We start from the raw sequence: 20,353 nt of genomic DNA, 5'->3' as shown, positions 1-20,353 counted from the left end.
CAGCTGACTTTCCAAGAAAAGTCAGTCAATGTGATACAGCATCCTTAAACCATGTCTTTCTCCACGGTCAGAGCCTATGCACCAGAGTTGTGTGATGTTGGTGAAGTCAGTCTGCCTGTCCTGGAGTCTCTTCTACCCAGCGGGGGATACCGTCTCTTCATCTTCTCAGGTTTCCCCTGTTGTCATGGAAACCCTGCTCATCAGTGAAGCTGTCTCCCACATCCCTGGCCTTCTGTGCCTGCAGAACCCCCTGCCCTTTTAGTGGGAACAGCATGGATGAAATGAATGCTACAGGTTGAATTGATCTGTTCAAGTTGAAAATGTCAGGTTGAAGTCCCCACTTATAGTGTGGAACATGACAGTTTTGGTAAGTGGGGTCTTTAGAGAGGGGGTCAAGTTAAAATGGGGCCATGATAATGGGCCCTAATTCTGTCTGACAGGAATCCCAATAAAAAGGGGGTAACTGGACACAGGGACGGGTGCACATAGAGAGAGAGGGCACACAAGAGGGAGCGCATGTGAACACTGATTGGGGCTTCTACAGGCTGAGGATTGCTGCAGGTGGTGGGGAGGGAAGGGAATGTTTTCCCTGGGTTTCATAGGAAGAGCATTCTACAGGCGCCCTCATTTCGGACTTCTGCCATCCAGAGCTACAAGGCAGTCCTTTCTGTCTTCTCAGTCCCCATTTTGTGGTACTTCGTCAAGGCAGCCCTGGGACTCAGACTCTTCACCACAACTGCCTGCCATTGCATCTCCACAGGCCAGCCCAGGGCTGGGAAGGGCAGGGGAGCCTGGCAGTTGGTTCCCTGTGGGTGGGACCAGGAGCCACAGGGAGAAGGAACGCCATCTTCTTGGCCACACCCACCCACAGCACCTGATGGGGCCAGGGCCAGTAGCTATGGCTGTAATACCACAGACCCAATAGTTCTCACACTCTGTTGATAGGCAGGGACTCATCTCTCCATGCCATGTGCTCTTTAGAGACTTTGAGTGGCTGATTCTAATGTCCTGTTAAATGTGTGTTCCACCAGGCAGAGGACTCACTGTGCTCCCCATAGCATCATCTGGAAGGGCAACAGGCCCTAGTCAACAGCATTTTACTCCCTGGCTCTCTCCATAAAACTCTACTTCCCAAGTCTGGTCCTTAGAGACAAAATGGTTTATTGAATTCAGAGGTGTCAAAACTTAGTAGAATCCTGGTCGGGTGGGCACACCAGCCTCTGCCCAGGAGGCTTGCATCTCATCCCAGCCTCCCTGAAGGTCCTCATGTCCTTAAAGGGTGTGGGCCTTTTGCTAAGCACACATTCCTTGCCACAGGGACCACAATGACTCAGGGCACCGTGTTGTAGACACTGTAGTTGTCCTTCTGGGTGACATGTAGCTTCCAGGTGAAGAGGCGCTTCTGGGAGGGGAGGCCTTGGGCCTGCCTCACCATGAGCCCCACATCCTCATCCGACAGCAGCCGGATCAGATCCCCCTCAGCATCCTGGTAATTGAGTGCAATGTCCTCTCTCTGGAACTCACGCCTGAGGGAACACACCAGGGTTAGTCTGAGGCTCCCAGGGAGAACCCAGGGCCTCGGGTCCACAGAGTGTGGTACCGGCCCTCATCATCCAAGCAACCCTACTCCCATTCTTCAGATGGGGAAACTGAGGCATCAAAGGCAGAGGCAGCTTTGTAATCCGTTAGAGGTGCAGCCTGAAGCATCTTGCATATGAGTGGGCGGGAGGCTTGAGTTTCCTAAGAAAAGAAGGTGGGGCAGCCCAGGGAGGCCTGTGGGAACCAGCTGACAGATGCAGGAGGATGGCCACGCTTCCACATGGCTGGTGGGAACAAGGTCTGGACTGACTTTCCATGTACCATTTGGCCAACAGGCCTAGTCTAATCGTCTTGCAGAACCTCTATCCCATGATTGCACTTCCTGGAAATTATCCCCAGAAAATAAGGAGACAGTATGTGAGCGAAGGACAATATTATTGACAGGAGCAGCAAAGAGGGAGTGGGCGTGGCCGGGGGGACATCGTGAGTGCGTGCGTGTGTGTGTGTGTGTGTGTGTGTGTGTGTGTGTGTGTGTGTGTGTGTGTCTGTGTCTGCTTGTTTTGGGTGTTTGTATGTGTGTATGTTTGTGTTACGGGTATTTATGTGTATTTGTGTGTGACTGTTTTGTGTCTGTGTTTGCGCTGTGTGCTGTGTATATTGTGTGTTTGTGTGTTTATGCGTGTCTGTGCATACTGTATTTGAGCTCGTTTGTTTATTATATGTTGTGGGTGTATATTGTCTTGTGTGTGGCTTTTTGTGCGTGTGATTTTGTGTGTGTGTGTGTGTGTGTGTGTGCGTGTGTGTGTGTGTGTGTGGTGTGTTTATACATGTGTGTGCATGTACTGAAGGGATCTGAGCACACAGCAGATAACATGAGGTATGAAATAAGGCCACACACACTGCATTCCCATGACAAGATGGGACAGCGCTTTATGGTTCTGTGAAATAGCAGTTCAGCAATGGCCTGGACCACAGGGTGGTGGTGATCTCCCCAGCTGGGGGCTGTGCCCAGCTTCAAGGCTTTCAGCTGGAGACACGTCTTCTAACAGCAGATCCACAGTCACACACCGTGACCTCAGCTGAGCCCTTGGCCCTCTGCAGCCTGCAGGGCTCTTCTTTAAAGGGGGTGCGGGGGCTGCGGGGGCTGCGGGGGCTGCAGACTGTGGGGGCTGCAGGGACTGTGGGGGCTGCCGGGGCTGCGGGGCTGTGGGGGCTGCGGGGGCTGCCGGGGACTGCGGGGGCTGCGGGGGCTGCCGGGGCTGCGGGGGCTGCGGGGGCTGCGGGGGCTGCAGGCTGTGGGGGCTGCGGGAGCTGCGGGGGTTGCGGGGGCTGCCGGGGCTGCCGGGGCTGCAGGCTGTAGGAGCTGCAGGAGCTGCAGGGGCTGGAGCTGTCATAGGTGGTAGCCTCCCCCTCCACCCCATTCTCCTCTCCAGGTTCCCTTCCTTCTCTCCCACCCAACGTCTCACCTCATGAGCGCTAGCAGGTCTTTGAACAGGGGGGTGCTGTTGAGGTCCTCCTCCACTGCAATGTCCCTAAGGGAGACAGCAGAAGAGAGGAGACATCAGGGTGTGGGGGGACAGTAGAAGAAAGGAAACATCGGGGGGAGAGACATGTTTGGGGGCCAGGAACAGACTCTTGCTATAGCTTGTTAAAGCACTGTGGTGTATCTGGAAGGCAATGGGAGGCACGGCACGTGGGTGGGTGGGTGGGTGGGGCGTGTAGAGACCAGAGTGCTGGCTGGGAGAGAGTGGTGTGATAGGGGTGACCAGGAAGGCGAGCTGCCCTGTTCTCCCCGCAGGCCACCCACTTGATGGTTTTGATTGTGTCCTCGTAGTAGTAGCAGCGCAGCCAGTTGGTGGTGTCGTCTTCCTCGGGGAAGTCCTTGAGGATCTTCACGAAGGAGCCTGGGAAGATGCCGGTGGCTCCCTGGGCTGTGCCCTGTAAGGGAAAAGGAGCTGCCTCATCTGGAAGAGAGGCCCAGGGCCACATCTCAGAGGCCCACACTCTATAATAACAAGGTCCCCTAGATTGTTCCCCAAAGTCCACGTGTCAGAGACTTGGTCCCCAGGATGGATCTGCTTGAGGGGGTGTGTGTGTGAACTTGCAGAAACAAGTCCTAGTGGAAGTGCCTTCTGTCACTAGGGAGATGGGTTCCTTAATGGGGTACTGGAGACCTGGTCCTTCCCGCTCTCTGTTTTCTATTTAATTTTTATTTATTTATTTTTCTTCCTGACCATAATGTGAGAGTTTTATGATCTTGCATGCTTTGGTCATGATGAGAGGCCTCAGCACAGAGTCACTTGTTAAGGAACTGGAGATCCTCGGATAGTGAGCCACAGCAAACCTTTCCTCTTCATAAGCTAGCTGCCTTGGGTGTTTTATTATAGTGACTAAAGCCAACTAACACAGAGAAGAAAAAGTGAGGAGACTCACCAAGCTGCCCAACCCAGAAGACCAACACTTCAGTTTTAGAAAACCTTGGAATTTATCTGGAAGCTGTATGCCTCTCCTTCTTTCTTCTCCCCCACCTCCCTCCCATCTTCCTCTTCTCCGTCCCTCCTTTCCTCATCCCTTCCTTCAGCAAAGGTTTTTGAGCACCATTGTGCCCAAGCCCTGGACTCTGGAGTTACATAAAAACGCTGTTCCTTCATGCAATACTCCTGGCAGCACAGAATGGTGGGGACATGTGAACACACTGTGGCCGATGAACATACGTGTAAAGGAGGAAATCAGGGCAGGGGGGAGGGTTGGGGATACAAGAGAGCCTGAAAGTGCTTCCTGCTCCTTCTCATCCCCTGGGGTCCACAGAAGCTTGGCTCTCTCCCCTAAGCATGGGACCAGGACCCCTTCCCTGTCTCTGCATTGCCCATGTGATCACTTAACCTTTGTGACCATGAGACAGATGATGCATTCTTTTCTGTGTGCATGTAGGTGTGTGCATGTATGTGTATATATGTACATGTGTGTATTTATATGAGTGTGTGTGCACATGCATATGCATGTGTGTGCACATGTTAATGTGTATGTGATTTCTGTGAGTGTGTTCATGTGTGTGCATGCATGTGTATGTATATTTATATGAGTGTGTGCATGTGTGTATGTGCATATGTATGGTGTACATGTGCATGTGCATTACGTGCATATTCATGTGTGTGCATATGTACATGTGTACATATTATATATAGGTCAGAGGACAACTTCAGATGTCATCCCTCAGGCTCTAATATATATATATATATTATATATTAGGTAATATATATATATATATATTAGAGAGAGAGAGAGAGAGAGAGAGAGAGAGAGAGAGAGAGAGAGAGAGAGAAACAGCGTCTCTCACAGGCCTGGGACTCATCTGTCCTGGTTAGTTTTTTTTGTCAACTTTACACAGATAGGGTCATCTGGGAAGAGGGAACCTCAGCTGAGAAAATGCCTCCATCAGATTGGCCTGTGGGAAAGTCTGTGGAGCGTTTTCTTGATTAATGATTGATGTGGGCGGGTCCAGCCCACATGTGTGGGGCCACCCCTGGGCTGGCGGTCCTGTGTTGTGTAAGAAAACAAGCTGATCAAGCCATGGGTAATAAGCCAGTAAGTGTCGCCCCTTCATGGCCTCTGCATCCGCTCCTGCCTCCAGGTTCCTGTCCTGACTTCCCTCAGGAGTGGAGTGTGACCTGGAATGTCCTCCCCAAGTTGCTGTTGGTCATGGTGTTTACCACAGCAGCAGAAAGCTAACCAGAGCATGGCCGTTTCATGGCTGGTCTGACTGGCCGGCAAGCTCCAGGGATCCACCTGCCTCTGCCTCCCCAGAGCTGGACGATGAGGACAGCACCGTATCTGGCTTTTTAATGTGGGTCCTGGGGATCGAGCTCAGCTCCTCTCTGTGCCATCCCACAATCTGAGGTTCCTATTCCCGAAGCCTGAGGTATGATGATGATAGCAACCCAGCCAGTAAGACTTTCTAGAAAACGGGACCGGATCTACAGTTCCTCTTACGACAGGATCACCACAGCAGATACTCGGGTAGACAAGGCTGCTGCCTGGCTTCTGAGACCCAGTGCACAAGGAGGCAGAAGACCAAACAGCCCAGTCCCTACACCTGCTACACTCACTTCTCTCCAGCCCCGGGACACCAGGGATCCTGCCTCAGCCTGTCCCAGAGCTTCCTTCAGACACTGAGGAGCAGAGAGTGTCCAATAGTGACAATGTTATCTGATAGAGAAGGCCAGGCCCAAGTCAGGGACTTGGCACACACCACTCCCTGCCAGTGTGAGCAAAGTAACAGCCAGGGGTTCCAGCTGCAGGGTCTCGTTCAAATCTTCCCGGTGCCCTCACATGCACCGGGAACAAGGCACACAGACTCTCTGGGGACAAGGCCTGGCCGACATCCGCCTCTCCCTTATCCCTGCCAGGAACTGATGAAGAAACACTGCTTTCATCATTTACAGGAAAGGAAACCATGGGGTTGAGCAACCTCCTGAGGTACAAGAGGGCGGCTAAAAACAGCGAACAGTCCAGACGAGCTGGTCAAGTGCTCTGTTCTACTGTTGTTTTGCCGTAAGGAGGGTGGGACCCAGGACCTCGCACACTGAGCTGCCTCAGGTGTGGACACCCACTCTTAGCTACAGCCATTCTTGCTGCTGGCCAGGGAAGTAACATTATCACATACGAGCTCCCACATCTCTCAAGGCGGGGGATGTCTGACCCCCAAAGCAAACGTGGAGAGACCTCTGTGATTGTTGTGACCGGGTACCCAGCCAGCACCTAGCGTGGAGAACAGGATGCTGCTGAGCACCCTGCACTGTGCAGAATCACCACCCCCACCCCCACCCCCCCACCCCCCGCCCCAGGAATCATCAGTCGCCCAAAGCCAAGAGTGTCAGTTCCTAGACATCCTGGCTCTCCCATGCCTGTGACTCACAGGTCACCCAAACCTGCTGGGACCTCAAGGAGGACAACAGAGGACTTCTACCCTCTGGATGTTTTCCATGGTGCCTGCCTATGCAACAAACCCAGACCACCTCACTCCAACCTTCCTCCACCCTCACCTCTACCTTTGCCTCATCCCTCACCTCATCCTCATCCTCACCTCCATCCTCACCCCATCCTTACCCCCATCCTCACCCCATCCTCACCTCCATCCTCATCCCATCCTCACCCCATCCTCACCTCCATCCTCACCCCATCCTCACCTCCATCCTCACCTCCATCCTCACCACCATCCTCACCCCATCCTCACCCCATCCTTATCCCATCCTCACCCCATCCTCACCTCCATCCTCACCCCCATCCTCACCCCATCCTCACCCTCATCCTCACCCTATCCTCACCCCATCCTCATCTCCATCCTCACCCCATCCTCACCTCCACCCTCACTTCCATCTTCATCCCATCCTCACCTCCATCCTCACCTCCATCCTCACCTCCATCCTCACCTCATTCTCACCTCCATCCTCACCTCCATCCTCACCCCATCCTCACCCTCATCCTCACCCTATCCTCACCCCATCCTCATCTCCATCCTCACCCCATCCTCACCTCCACCCTCACTTCCATCTTCATCCCATCCTCACCTCCATCCTCACCTCCATCCTCACCTCATTCTCACCTCCATCCTCACCTCCATCCTCACCCCATCCTCACCCTCATCCTCACCCTATCCTCACCCCATCCTCATCTCCATCCTCACCCCATCCTCACCTCCACCCTCACTTCCATCTTCATCCCATCCTCACCTCCATCCTCACCTCCATCCTCACCTCATTCTCACCTCCATCCTCACCCCATCCTCACCCCCATCCTCACCCCATCCTCTCCCACATCCTCACCTCCAGCCTCATATTGAACTTTACATCCATCCTCTCTCCAACTTCACCTCCACTGGGACCTCCACCCTTCCTCCAATCTCGTCTCCATCTAGTCTCCACTCCCACTTCACTATTTACTCTCTGGCATCTCCTTGGTCTCACCTCTAGCTTCAGTTAGTCTTACAGACTCTGACCTCACTCCCATCTCACCTCCAGCCAGTCTTTGTTGATCCTACTGAGAAGGAAGATCACATCTCCAGCTTTGAAACTTAGCTCCAGTTTGCTGTTCCCAGTGAAGTCGAACAGGGCCTGAGGAGAAGGACACCGTGCTGAGGGAGAAAGCACTTGTTGAGCCCTTGAAGGCTGACACTACTTTGGCATCTCTTCATACAGGTATGAAGACTGAGGGTTGGCAGGGTGCTGATATAGCCCCTCCGTTCATGGTGGACCTCGGATTAGAGCCCTGGTCTCCCCAACTGCAGGACAGGTGGTCCTTTCAGAGTTGGTAGTGTGTACATGCAAGGGGAGGATTCAAACTCTGAGCCAGGTTTGCCCTGCTCCCCCACCTCCCTGGCCTCACTGTAGGCTACAGCCCTCCTGTACCCAGCAGCTCTCTACTAGGGCACTATCCACACTGGTTTTGAAATGTCATGTGTGTGTTTCTGGTGCTGTGTGTGTCTAGAGGACAAGGCCTTGTCCGAGGCTTCAGTCCACAAGGCAAGGCTGGCCCAAGAATCCCAGCAAGCTCTCTGGATGAGCTGATGAATGGCCACCTACTCCCCAGCTTCTGTGTGCTGGGCACTTCCCTGCCCTCAGCTGGGCAGGGGTGCTCAGCATCCAAAGCTGAGGCTGTGGCCCCTCTGCAAATGCACAGTGCGGCAGGTGGGCTCCACAGCTGCCGTGGGTAAGGTCTAGCCTCTGGATACCTCTGCTCTTGGAGCTTCCATACGGTCCACGCTGGCGCCTTGTGGAGACACACCCTTGCTACGGAAAGAAAGGAGGCTGTTGTCAGCCTTGTGGATCCCCCAGGGCCCAGCTCCGGGGTTGGAGAGGCCGGGAAAGAAAGATCATGCACCGCCACCAGCCACAGTCACCACCAGCCACAGTTGCTCCAGCAGCCAGCCCCTCATCCCGTATTCCCACCACTGCCCCAGGCGAGGTTGTTCTCCCACAGAAGACCCGGAGGCAGAGCTTGGAGGACTGGAGAGGAGATCATGGCTCAGAGCCTTTAACTCCCCACCTGTCCTAAGCGTGGCTCTGGGAGCCAAACTCTCTCACTGTGTTACTATTTCATTTCAGCCCAGGAAACTAAGGCTGCGAGGGGTGCCTGCTTGGCTGGAATTCAGACCATGCCTTTCTAGGTGCACAGGGAGGTGGCTGGGAAGAAAGGGAATTTGGGAGAGTTCAGGGCTCAGGAGCCCTGCCTGTGTTTTCCTTAGTTCCTTAAAGAAATGACTCGCTTAGAAATCAGCGCCTTTCCACTGTTGTGGGGCCTGGTTAATTTTTCTGTGAGCAACAGGATGAGAAGGGAGTCCTGGACCCTTCCGAACGAGGAGCAGCAGCGACCCCTGGGGGCTAGAGGTGGGACTCAGTTTGCTGGCTCAGAGCAGGCGCAGGGATAGCCACCTACATTTTGCGCGTGCGCGGTCGGAGCCTGCGGAGCGCCTGGGGCACCTGCTCCGCATCATAGGCAGACTGGTAAAAGAAGATCCTGAGGTCGGGGTCCATCAGCACACAGACCGGCAGGCTCAGAAGGTTCTGTGCGGAGAGGGGCAGGACAGGGTGGGCAGTCAGCAGAAAGATCTAGACCGTCTGGTCACCACGCCAGCCCCCTCATCTCTGCTAAAGCATTCTCCGCTGGTAACAAAAATGGGTTACTAGCCCTCAGGAGCCCAAGGAGACAATTCCCGAGCTTGCTTCTGGCCCAGGATGAGCTGGGGAGCAGTGCTGGCTTGATGGGTCCTTTGGAATCATCTAAAGGTCTACAGAGACGGCGGTTAAGGGGACTTGGTTATGCCAGGAACTTATCCTATAATAACCTGAAAGCTAGGATCAGAGAGGGAAATGGTCTGCCCAAAGCTACACAGCTTAGTAAGTAACAGAGCTAGCCCAGGCTGGCCTTAAACTTGCTAATGGAGAGTGATGTGGAACTTCTGATCATCCCTCCTAAATGCTGGGATTACAGATGTGGGCCACTGTGCCTACTTTATTTGGTACAAGGGATCAAACCTAGGACTTCTTGAATGCTAAGCAAGCTCTCTACTTACTGAGTCGTAAAGAAGGACAGTTCCTGGTCTGGGGGCCAGGGGAGGTTCAGGTTTGAAAGTGATAGGGACGAGGTGGGGGGTGGTGGTGGTGGTGGCAGTGAGTGGAGTTTACAGGTTGATATTCTCTACCCCATGTATACTTCTCTCTCCACCCTGTGTACACACTGTGACTAAGCTATGAGGACATGGATCAGGGAAGCCTGGCATGGTTACCTATCTAGTCCCACAGGGCCCTTGTCCCCTGCAGAGCTGAGGCCAGCTTGGGGTAGTTACCTTTCCAGAGGCACCCAGAGTCCTGTGGAAAATCTCCCAGGACCACAATCTATAAGCAGGTTCACAGCTCTAAAAACACCTTCCCTCATTTTCTCAGCAGATCCCAGCTTCACTCAATGAGAGCAGAGGGCTCTTTTGTCTCCTTTGTGTCCATTCATAAAGGAGAAAGCCAAGGCTTCTTGAGAAAAGAAGGCACCCATCCCAACAAAAGTCTCCAAATAGAGAGCTCTCCAGCTGTGAAAGGCACCTCTGGACACCAAGGAAGGCTTTCCTTCAAGCCGTGGTTTGGGATGCTTCTACTGACGGGGTGCTCACTACCTTTAAGGAGCAGTTGCCCTACCCTACATAGTTATGATGGGAGGGTTCCTTTCCTGGCCACCCTGGCCTCTGCCTCTAACACCGTTTCTTCCATGTCCCCATGGCATAGAAAGCTGACAGTGTGCCCAGTGAGAACACACAGAGCACCCATCCGAGGACGACAGTGAGTGCAACCCAAATCCAGCTGTGCTCCGGTGAAAAGACAAATGAGCTCCAAGAGGCCCTTCTCCAGCCTGTGGGAGGGGATGTGATCTGCTGTCATGTTCCCATTGGGCTGGCATGAGACACCTCTGTGTGGTGTTGTGGTTTACCTGCCACTGTTCCCACTGGGCAGCAGGTGCCCGGCGGAGGTGGGGTTAGGGGCAAGCACTGTGTCCCAGAGCTTGGCACACTCAAGGATTTGTCAAGCGTGACTCCTTGTGACCCAGCTCCTGGATCCCTGAGAACTTATCCTGCTTCTCTTTCCAGCCAGGCTTCTCAGGATTGAAGATGGGGCCATGGGGGCCTCAAAGAAAGCCCAGTTCTCAAATTCATACCCCAAGGAACTACCTAGCCCCCAGGGTTCCCTGCCCGCTCAACACCAAGGGGACATGGCAGCAGGTACCTTCATGTAGGCGTTGAGGGCGGGGATCCGGGTCTCGGCAATCTCCTGTTTCACACCCATGTAGACTTTGGCTGAGGAGAGAAAAGCTGTCCAGAGCCTGGACCACATGGTGCCTGCCCTTCAACTGCTCCACCAGCAGATAACTGCCCAGCACCCCTCTCCCCAGCTCAAAGCTCTTCCTGGTGTCTGTCATGAAACCAGGGTGTCACCAAGACACTTTCTAACTGCATCTTCTAATCACACCATCACTAGAAGATAGAGGGAGCTCGCTATGTCGTGCCTGCTCCTACACACAAAGGTGTGTACATACATACACCCTCTCACAGTTATGCTGGCACACACACACACACACACACACACACCTCAGCATACTCTACACACTGTATACACCCATGCAAAGCTCAAACATACACAAACCCATGCATACATACCCTCACTCACACAGACACATGCATTCACACTCACATACATGCTCACACAATATACATTCATGGGCAGACTTGCACTCAAATGTACCCACATGAACTTATATACACACTCACATGTGTGCACACACACACACATACACAGATATACTGCATTCAGGAACATGTGCATACATACATGCATGCACATACACATATACAGTATACCCACATGTACATGTATACACATACACATATGCAAATACACACATAAGGTCTATGTGCATACTCATACGCATGAACACACACATATGCACACAGATGCAACATGCTTTTTGCACACAAATGTATGTACACACATAAAACATTCTTTAGCAGAGGCACAGGTATGCATGTGCGCACACTCACAAGCCTTAGTTCTGAGCACAGGATCTCTGCCTGCCCTGATCACAGTGGTCTTCCATCCTCAGGCTTGGTTAACAACCAGGTCACCACATGAGCTTTCAAGAATCCCACTAGGTAGGGCTCCCCAGAACAACCATGCTGCATCTTGGAGGTGGGGGGTCCCTAGGGTCCCTTTTCATAGGCTGCCGTAGTTGGAAACCGTGGACCCCAAGCCCCATTCACACACACTGACACTTCAGAGGATGAATGAATCATGCCCTAAACCCAAGGAGGAGTGTTCTGGGAAAGAGGGAGCAGGTGATGTCCAACTAGTGACAAATGTCCTCCAGGAACCCTTAGGCAGGCACTTGGGGGAGCTGCCACCCAGAGGGCCGCACCAGAAGGCAATCCTGTCCAACCCCTGTGGCACAGGATGCACAGGCTGGTGTCTGTGGTGCCAGGAGGACAGGATATAAAGGGTGGGGCTAGACAGGAGCCATGAACAAAAAAGTGACAAAGTCACAGGCACCAGTCGACTTGCCAGAGTGGATGTCCAGTGTGAGGAGACAAGACGGGACAAGGATGGCGGGGAGAGGGCCCTGTCCCTAGGGTGGTCTGGAGAGCAGGGTCTGCAGCAGGAAGGGTGAACAGGAATCAGGACGGCAGGAGGGGAGCTGGATGGAGGGGAGGCCGAGCAGAGGAAGCACAAAGGGGACCCTCAGCTTCAGGACCTCAGACCAGAACCACAGCACTCTGTCTTGAGGTAAGTGTTGGTGGGAGGAGCTAAAGCCAGAGCAGAGGGAGGTGCAAAGGTGAGCCCCTGAGCCTACAAGTCACAGAAGGAAAGCAGGACCTTTGGGGGACAGGAGGTTCAGGAGAGAGGCTCCCCACAGGGACGCTTGTGATAGCTCATCAGCTGGGGGCGGGGCGGGGGGAGGAGCCTATGCAGATGCTCTGCAGAGGCAGGGGCAGTGTGTCGAGGAAACAGAGCAGAGCTCACCGAAAGTATGTCGGGAGTAGGAGAGTGAGGATGAAATCTTAGGAGAGGGGTTAGCTTGGAACGGCAGAGCCCCCTCCTCATCGCTCAGAAGTGGGGGAGGAGGGAAAAGGGATGGGGGGGGGGCTTGCCTCTCAGCCCGGTGTCCTTGTCGGAGAGAATATGGTTCTTTGCAGAGCAGGGGACAGTGCGCACATGGGAGGTGGGTTGGAAGAAGGGAAGAGAGGCAGGCCTCTGGGGTTTCGGGAAGATGTGATATGGTAGAGACAGTGGTGTCTCCAAGGAGTTGCTTGGGCAAGCTCAGAAGGGGGGTGGCACTGGAGATTTGGAACGGGGTGGGCCATGTGAGAAGGAGGCCTGGGAGGATGAAGGTGGAGCTGGAGGCTATTTGTACTCAGAACTATGTGGTACCCTGCTTCCTCAAGGGACCGAGGAGGAGCCATTGGATCTGTTGAGGCTGAAGCCGTACAGCCAGAGAGCTGTCCTCATAGGTGGCTGAGGGAGACAGGAAAGACCAGAACTCGGGTGCTGGGTGCTCCCAACCCAGGCTCCCAGGGGGTGGGTGGCTATGGCAAGGTGGCTGTACTGGTCCCCAGAGGCCAAAGAGTATGGGGCAGAAGCTGTAGTGGCGAAGAGACCCGAAGACAGAGGGCTGGCTGTGCGGGGGAACACACACACAGAGGTGGCAGCTGGGAGTTGTTGGGGGACCCTGCCAGCCTGTGGCTCCAGGAGGGCCAGTGGCCAAGCGAAGGGTTTGGGAAAGGGGTTGAAACACTATTCTGCAGAGCTGGAAGGTGGGGCAAGGGCCAGGGCCAGCTCCGGGCATCAGGGCAGAGGGCAGGCTACCTGGCAACGTGGGCAGGCTGCAGGTGAAGGGGCTGCTCTTGCTCTCTGGCCCGAACCGCTCCTCCAGCTTGCTCTGAAGGGCGTGGAACTGCCGATAGCGCCGGTAGATGAGGTACTTGGACCCTCCTTTCGTCTTCACCTCAATGACAAAAACCTGAGGAGGAGGAGGAGGAGAGAGGTGGAGGAGGGGACAGCTGGGATGTTGTAGAGGGTTGGGAAGTTGGCAAGGTGGGGGCGTCTGGGAGGCTGGGGGGTGGTTATGAGATGAAAGAGTTGGGAGATGGAGGTGTCTGGGAAGTAGAGAGGGCTGAGGGACTGGAGAGGGACGGGGAGGCGGAAGGGCTGGGGAGGTGGGGGAGGCGGAAGGTAGAGGGAGTGGGCTACAAGGGAGGACAAGGGAGCCCAGAGGTGGGCACAGGGCAGTGAAGCAGAGAGGACCTAAGAGGCAGGCCTAGAACCCAGGAGGTCAGGGCAGAAGCTAGCAGGCGCAGGGTGAGGTCAGAGGTCACAGAGAGGGAGCAGGCTTTCTCAAGCCCTGCACTGTACTGGGGGGGGGGGGGTGAGCCTTCAATGGGGTGGTCCACGTGCTTGGGTGTGTTCCGAAGCACCCCTGTGTTCTATCCAGCACATGTTGGCCATCGTCAGCCCGCCTAGAGAAACCATAGTCAAGGTGTCTCAGAGCGCGGCCAGGTGTTCCAAAGAGAAGAGCGGCCCTCCTGAGACAGGAGACGGAGGGTGGGGGGTCAGAGGTGAGAGGGCCAAGGAGCAGGAGTGGCTGACACTTACAAAGTGGCTGGTGAAGCCCCTCTTCTCCTCGATGTCAGCGATGTTGGCTGAGATGGCCACGTCATCGGGAAGCTGCTCAAAGTCGCTAGAGGAGGCCAGAGGGGAGAGAGGGGGCCAGTTACCACCTTTGCCTGTTCTGGGCAAAGCTGGTGGAGCCCTGCACCCCTCATTCTTCACCCTGTCCATGCCCGGCACCTCACTGATGCTGGGAACCCAGAGATGTCGTCGGGTCAAGCCCTGAGCATAAGGGGCACAAGCTGGAGTCGGGTGTCACCAGCTGGCTCCTCCTCCAGCCAACCATGGGCAGCCTCGCTGCCCACCGGGAGCCTGCACCCCTCTGTGCAGCCCTGTGCAAGGCTCTGCATCACAGGTGACGAGTGTGCTGGGGAGCCTGCAAGGGTTTGCATGAGTGTACCCCACAGTTAAAGGTTGAGTCCCCAGGGTATCACCGTTGGGAAGTGCTGTGGACCTCTAGGAAGGTCCTTGGGTTCCCAGGGCTTGCCTTGAGGGGGGGACCGAGGGACTTGAGGGACCATGTTCATCTCCAGCCCCTCTGCTTGGCTCTGGTTCCCAATGCAAGCGGCTCACTCTGCCTTGGACACTTGCTTCCACTTGCGGCCATCGCCAGAGACCCAAGGCAAAAGGGCTGCCCCACTTTTGACTGGGATCTATAGAACCACGAACCCAAATAAGCCTTTTTACTCCATATATTGATTTTGGTGTTTTGTTACAGTAACATGAAGCTGACTGATAGAGAGCCCCCCCCCTCCCCGCCGCCCAGCCCCCAGTCAAGAGAACAGCTGACTATACCCAAGCAGGAAGAAGTCTCAGAAAAGCAGCATCTGAGCCAGCTCTAGGTGGGTCAACTGGAATTCACTGGAACTAGAGAGGCTCTTCCAGGCAGTAGGAACAGCTTATGCTAAGGTTCTGAGCCCTGAGGAAGAGCCTGATGGGTCTTGAGGTGGATAAGTTAGTCTGAGGGTCTTGGGAGCAGGAAGCTCGGTGGTACCTAGGTGGTACCTTTTTGCCAGAAAAGCCTGGTTTGAGGAGGTCACCACAAGCAGCCAGCCATGTGGATAGAAATGGAGGGTCAGAGACGGAAGGAGACAGATCCATAGGAGGCCTTAAGAGTGAGGGGTCATATGGGACAGGACACACAATAGATAGGACCCCAGAAAGTGCTATTAACATTTTGTGTGTCCCATGCTCAGCTTTGAATATGCCTAGCTTGGAGAGGCAGTATGTCATGATCGGCCTGAACTAAACAGCTGTCCTATTCTTGTTCCCACCGGCCCTTGAGGCCCAAAGCAACCATGTGACGAGCTCTGGTCAATGAGATGGGGTGGCGGAGTGGAGGGACATCTGGATCTGTAGCAACCACAGTGCACCCGTGAGGGAAAAACCTGATGCAGAATGCAAGACTGTGGTGCTGGTGTGGGGCTCCCTGAGCTACAGAACCAGTTGCGGTCTCCCTCTGAACTTATACTGCAAAAAACCCACAAAAAACTGGTCACTGTTTAAGCCATGACCAGTCCTCTTTTCCCTGCAGCCTAATGCATTTCCCAAGGGATAGACATGTGACCAAGGTGTGGCAGTATAGCTGGAGTGAAAGACGTGCTTCTAGCCTGCACAGGGAAAGGCAGGGCCTGGGGACTCCATTCAGCAGGGCTAGCATGAGAGGCCTCTGGGCAGACACCCGGCAGGAAGCTGGTGTGTAGGTATGGGGACTGGCATGGCAGGGCTGACCTGGCGTGGCTAAGGTAAGAGCCACCTGCCTATGGCTAACGCTGCGGTTAAGACTTAAGAGCCTTCAGGGAAGGGCTTCCTGTGAATGGAAGAGGGCTGAGAAGGGCAATCAGAGAAAGAGAAAACAGGCCACCAAGCACAGCCGAGGTCACCCGTCTAGCCACTTGGACCCAGACCAGGAAGTAGGAAACAGGTGTAGCCAGACCCTGGTGGCACGAATCTGGGATCTCAGAAATCCAGAGGCAGAGGAAAGGGGGAATCAGCCTGGGCTGCAGAGTGAGGCCCCCGAGGAAGAGGGGGAGGCAGAGATGCAGGAGGAGGGTAATAGGATGTCAAGGAGGATGAGGTGGAGGAGAGAGAGGGTGGGGAGGGTGAGAATGAGGAAGAGGAGACGATGAGGAGGGGAGGAGGAAGAGAAAGAGAAGGAGGAGGGGATGGGGAGGGAAGAGGAAAACGGACAGGGGAAGAGGGAGGCTGAGGATGGGGAGTAGGAGAAGCAGCCAGGTTGGTTCTTCTGCCAGTGCCTGAGAGACAAAGGGACAATGTGTCCCATGCAATGTCTCACAGCAGGTGGGGGCCCAGGAGCCTGCACACTGTCATCCCAGTCCATGTTCACCTTGTCCCCTGGGACCTAGTGTGTCCCAGGATGGTGCATTAGGATACAAGAGTCACCAGTCAGTGACTCAGGGAGTCAGCAGGCCAGCGGGGGATGTCTCCCAGACTAGGGCATCTCTGCGGTCACGGGTGACCTTCCCACTGACTTTTCAACATGGCCCATGAGCCCTTGGGAAGAGTGGCCTCATCGATTGCCCCCAGAGGTTTAGTGCAATACTACATTCAGTCGTAATTTCCTGGGTACCAAGCCTGGGGTGAAGCAGGAAGGAACTGGAAGGGGAGAAATGGCCACCGGCCGTTCTGGAAGGTTGGGTAACACTGATAGCTGCCGATGCTGAGCACACACCGGGATCCAGGTACCTGAGTCACAGGACCAGGAAACTGAGTCACAGAGAGCTTAAGGAGCTTGCCCAGGTGAGGAAGCTGGGATTTGATACAAAGCCTCTGAGAGATCTTGGATGAAGCCCAGCACTTGGCCTGTTCCCACATTCTGCTGCCTGGACCATAGAACAGGTACTACTTAGCATCTCTTGTACCCCATATCCCCGAGGAGTGGGGAAACCCAATACTCAAGAAGTAATCCGCCTGCTCCATCACTGCCAAGACCTCTCCGCAGGAGAGGCGACCCTTACCACATCCCTCAAGGACTCAGCAGTGTGGCCGAGGACAGAGGTTAGGACTGCCAGAGGGAAGAAAAGCTCTCTAGAGCCAGGGGCAGCACGGAGGAGCTGGCAATGGCGGCCGGGAGGGCGTCTCAGGCAGGCAGACAGGCAGTGGAGAGTGCAAAGGCCCCGGGGGCCATGTGAGAGGGACAGATCCAAGGAACCTCAGCGAGGCCCACATGGCCAGGGCACAGGACACGAGGTAGAAGAAGGACAGAGGAGGCCAGACACGTGCAGGTCCTACACACGGGATCTTCATGCCTCTCGAGGAAGAACTCAACTTTTCTCCGGGGTAGCAGAAGCCAGAAGTGTGCTAGGCAGCACTGGTGTCAGAAGACATAGATAGGGCCTGAGGCCCGCACGGTGAGCTGGACCAGAATTCTACTCAGCTCCCTTCCAGAAGAGACCTTGTGGGGACTGCTCCCCATCCCCTGGCTCCTCCCACCCCTCTGACAACGCGGACAATCAAGTACTTATGCCACGTGATCAGGAGATCCCCTCTGTGACCAGCAGGATCCCTACAATCCCACAAGGACAGGGATGCTCTCACAGTGCATCCCTAAGTGCCCGGAACAGCAGCAAGTTCTCAGCAGTTGCCTCTACCTGTGACTAGCCAGCACGCTGGTAGAGCAGCCTGGTGGCTTGCTGGGTTGTCACGGGGGCTGTGGTGGGGGAACAAGGCAGGGGCCTGGGACACCACGAAACCTCCAGGACAGCTGTCCCCTTAGGCCCACCCCCACTCAGGTTCTGCCGGGTTCACACCAGGCTCCGTGCGCACAGGAGGTACTAGTGGTGGTCAGCTTGGGCACCTGATCTGGAAGAGTCCTGAAAGTGTCAGGTTCATGGCGCCTCAAGCACAGCAGAGGCTGGACATGTGGCTACCTAAACTCCCCAGCTGCCCTCGAAGTGGGCCCGTTATAGCTTCGGACATAGGTATCTAGATACCTAAGGTATAGGTATAGGACATAGGTATCCACAGGTATCTAGGAAGGGCTGTTGTATGTACTGTCTCCTTGTCCTTATCTCGGCTGGGGTAGCCCTAAGGAGGGCACCAGAGATGCTGGATCTGATGGCCCCAGGTCCTGGACCCTTGACCCCATGAGGAGCAGGGGAGGGGAGCGGCCCCTCTGAGGGTGGACGGCAGCTGTGAAAAGAGCAGAGTGGGTGGAGGAAGCACACAGCCCTGCTGGTCATCATGGACGTCAGCTGAACCCTGCACCCCAAGAAACGGGAAGGGACCCAAGCCTCAAACAGCTGCAGCTTCTAGAAGATTCAAGTTTGCAGGTCTGTCAGTCTCCTAGGAGAATTGGGGGGGGGGAGGTCAGAGGGGGTTGGAATCATGTCCTGCAACCTTATCTAGAACCCCAGGATCCCCTCTGTAGCTATGGAGAGCCGTTCTGACCCCTGCCCCAGCACCAACTCCTGTCGCCACACAGACAAGCCCCCCTCTGACCTTTGACCTGCGGAAGCCCCATCACTTTTTGCCAGATCTCCTGGGCCCTCTGCTCCCACCTGGACCTCATCAGCCAGACCCGGCTCTGGGTAGCTCTCAAGCGGTTCACACGGAGGCTTTCCTCGCTAATGTCGCTTTCTGTGTGATCCGGGGGACAGACCCCAAGCTCTGTCCCTCACATGCAGATGCCACCACAGACCTGGCTCCAGAGGACACATGAGCAAGGACTGACTGAAGGAGGTGGCCAGGCTTGGGGCCACCAAGCCCGTTGTTCCTATCTGTACAATGCCAGCCTTGTCTGAGATAGATCCAGGTCTGTCTTGAGCTCTAGCGGATTTATTGAGCATCTAGTGTGTACCAGCACTGTTCTGCCTTGCAGAGACACAGCTGTGATCCAAAAGGCCAAAACAAACAAACAAACAAACAAACAAACAAACACCACCCTGGGGCAGGCAGAGCAGAGGAAAAATAGTAGAGACCCCCCACTCCCCCAACATTGTGCTAGACATCAAGGGGCCATTCAGGAAAAAGAAGTGGCGTCTGTTAGTAGAGCCAGGGCTCTCTGAACCTAGCCCTGAACAAAGACAGGAAACACACAGACTGACTCTGTCTGAGCAGCAGATGGAAAGCCACCTCTGACGGCAATGTGGAACTGGAACCCAAGCCCGGGACCCAGGACACCTGTGCGCTCAGCCTCTGACGCCCACTCATCCTGTGGCCACCGGCCACATCCAAGCCACTCCCCACGCCCAGCCTCAGAATTCTTCTCCCTGCTGACCTACAAAGTCAAGGTCCCAGAAACTGTTGCAGGAACCTGCATCTCCCGTTGATGCCCTGATACCAGGCGACAGGAGGGACAGCCTCTTACCACCTCCCACCCCCACCCAGGCCGGCTGGGATCAGCTGAGAGAGCCTGGGAGGGCATGTTGGGCACACGCTCACCTCTCTGAACGCAGTTGCTGGGCCAGGGCCATGGTTGTGGGTAGTCAGGAGAGCAGGTGGGTGAGGGAGGGCCTTACCCAGCCAGGCCCAGGCTGAGTTCACCTCTCACTTCCTCCTGTCGGTCTCTGGGAGGTCTCCAGGAGCAGCCTTTGAGGAGGTCCCTCCCTCCCCAGCTCCCTGAAGTGCCTTCTTGGGACTCTGAGCTGCCTGCCCACACTTCTTCTCACGCACTTCCTGGCTGCACAGCAGTTGAGGAAGTGCTACCCTTGGGTCCTGGGCTTGTGTGAGGCCACTGGCTTTGGGGATTTCCTCAGGGTCTGTTTCTGCTGCCGAGCCCCACCCACCGGAGAAGCACTTTCAGCTCTGTCTAGTCCGTTAGGGAGACCTGCGGCCCTGGGAACTCACTGCTCATTCTCATTTCCTGAGCCCCCGCGCCCAAGCTTCCAAGGTCGGCCATCCCTAAGGACTGGCGGAGATACTACTTCTGCCCAGAAACTCTCGGTTCCCCTTCCTCTATTATACTTGGGTGTGAAGGTGGATTTATGGCCCATCTTGCCCTCATCCCGGTGCTCTGGGCTTTGAGCTCTCCCAGAGCTGCCAAGCACACTGAAGCTCTCCTTACAAACTGCCTTCACCTCCCAACTCCTCCCCTGCTGTCCTCAGAATCGCCAAGGCCCTGTCGACTGCCTCCCCATTTCCAATGCTCCCTTCTGCCC

At 55.1% G+C, this 20,353-nt stretch overlaps 1 protein-coding gene across 1 annotated transcript; it reads right to left on the bottom strand.

The window, feature by feature from the left end:
* Positions 1-1,143: 1,143 nt before the first annotated feature.
* Positions 1,144-20,294, bottom strand: Ncf4 (neutrophil cytosolic factor 4). Its single transcript, XM_028871067.2, has 10 exons — positions 19,638-20,294; positions 14,220-14,304; positions 13,434-13,587; positions 10,803-10,873; positions 8,971-9,098; positions 8,267-8,324; positions 7,551-7,649; positions 3,347-3,477; positions 3,006-3,071; positions 1,144-1,526 (listed from the first exon to the last, which is right to left on the bottom strand). Exons 1-10 carry the CDS (start codon positions 19,667-19,669, stop codon positions 1,331-1,333), a joined length of 1,020 nt encoding a protein of 339 aa, XP_028726900.1. The 5' UTR covers positions 19,670-20,294; the 3' UTR covers positions 1,144-1,330.
* Positions 20,295-20,353: the final 59 nt, after the last annotated feature.

Source organism: Peromyscus leucopus, chromosome 20 (genome assembly GCF_004664715.2).
Source record: "Peromyscus leucopus breed LL Stock chromosome 20, UCI_PerLeu_2.1, whole genome shotgun sequence".
NCBI lineage: Eukaryota > Metazoa > Chordata > Mammalia > Rodentia > Cricetidae > Peromyscus > Peromyscus leucopus.
Note: the sequence above shows the minus strand (reverse complement) of the source record. Positions and strands in the feature narration are given on the sequence as shown.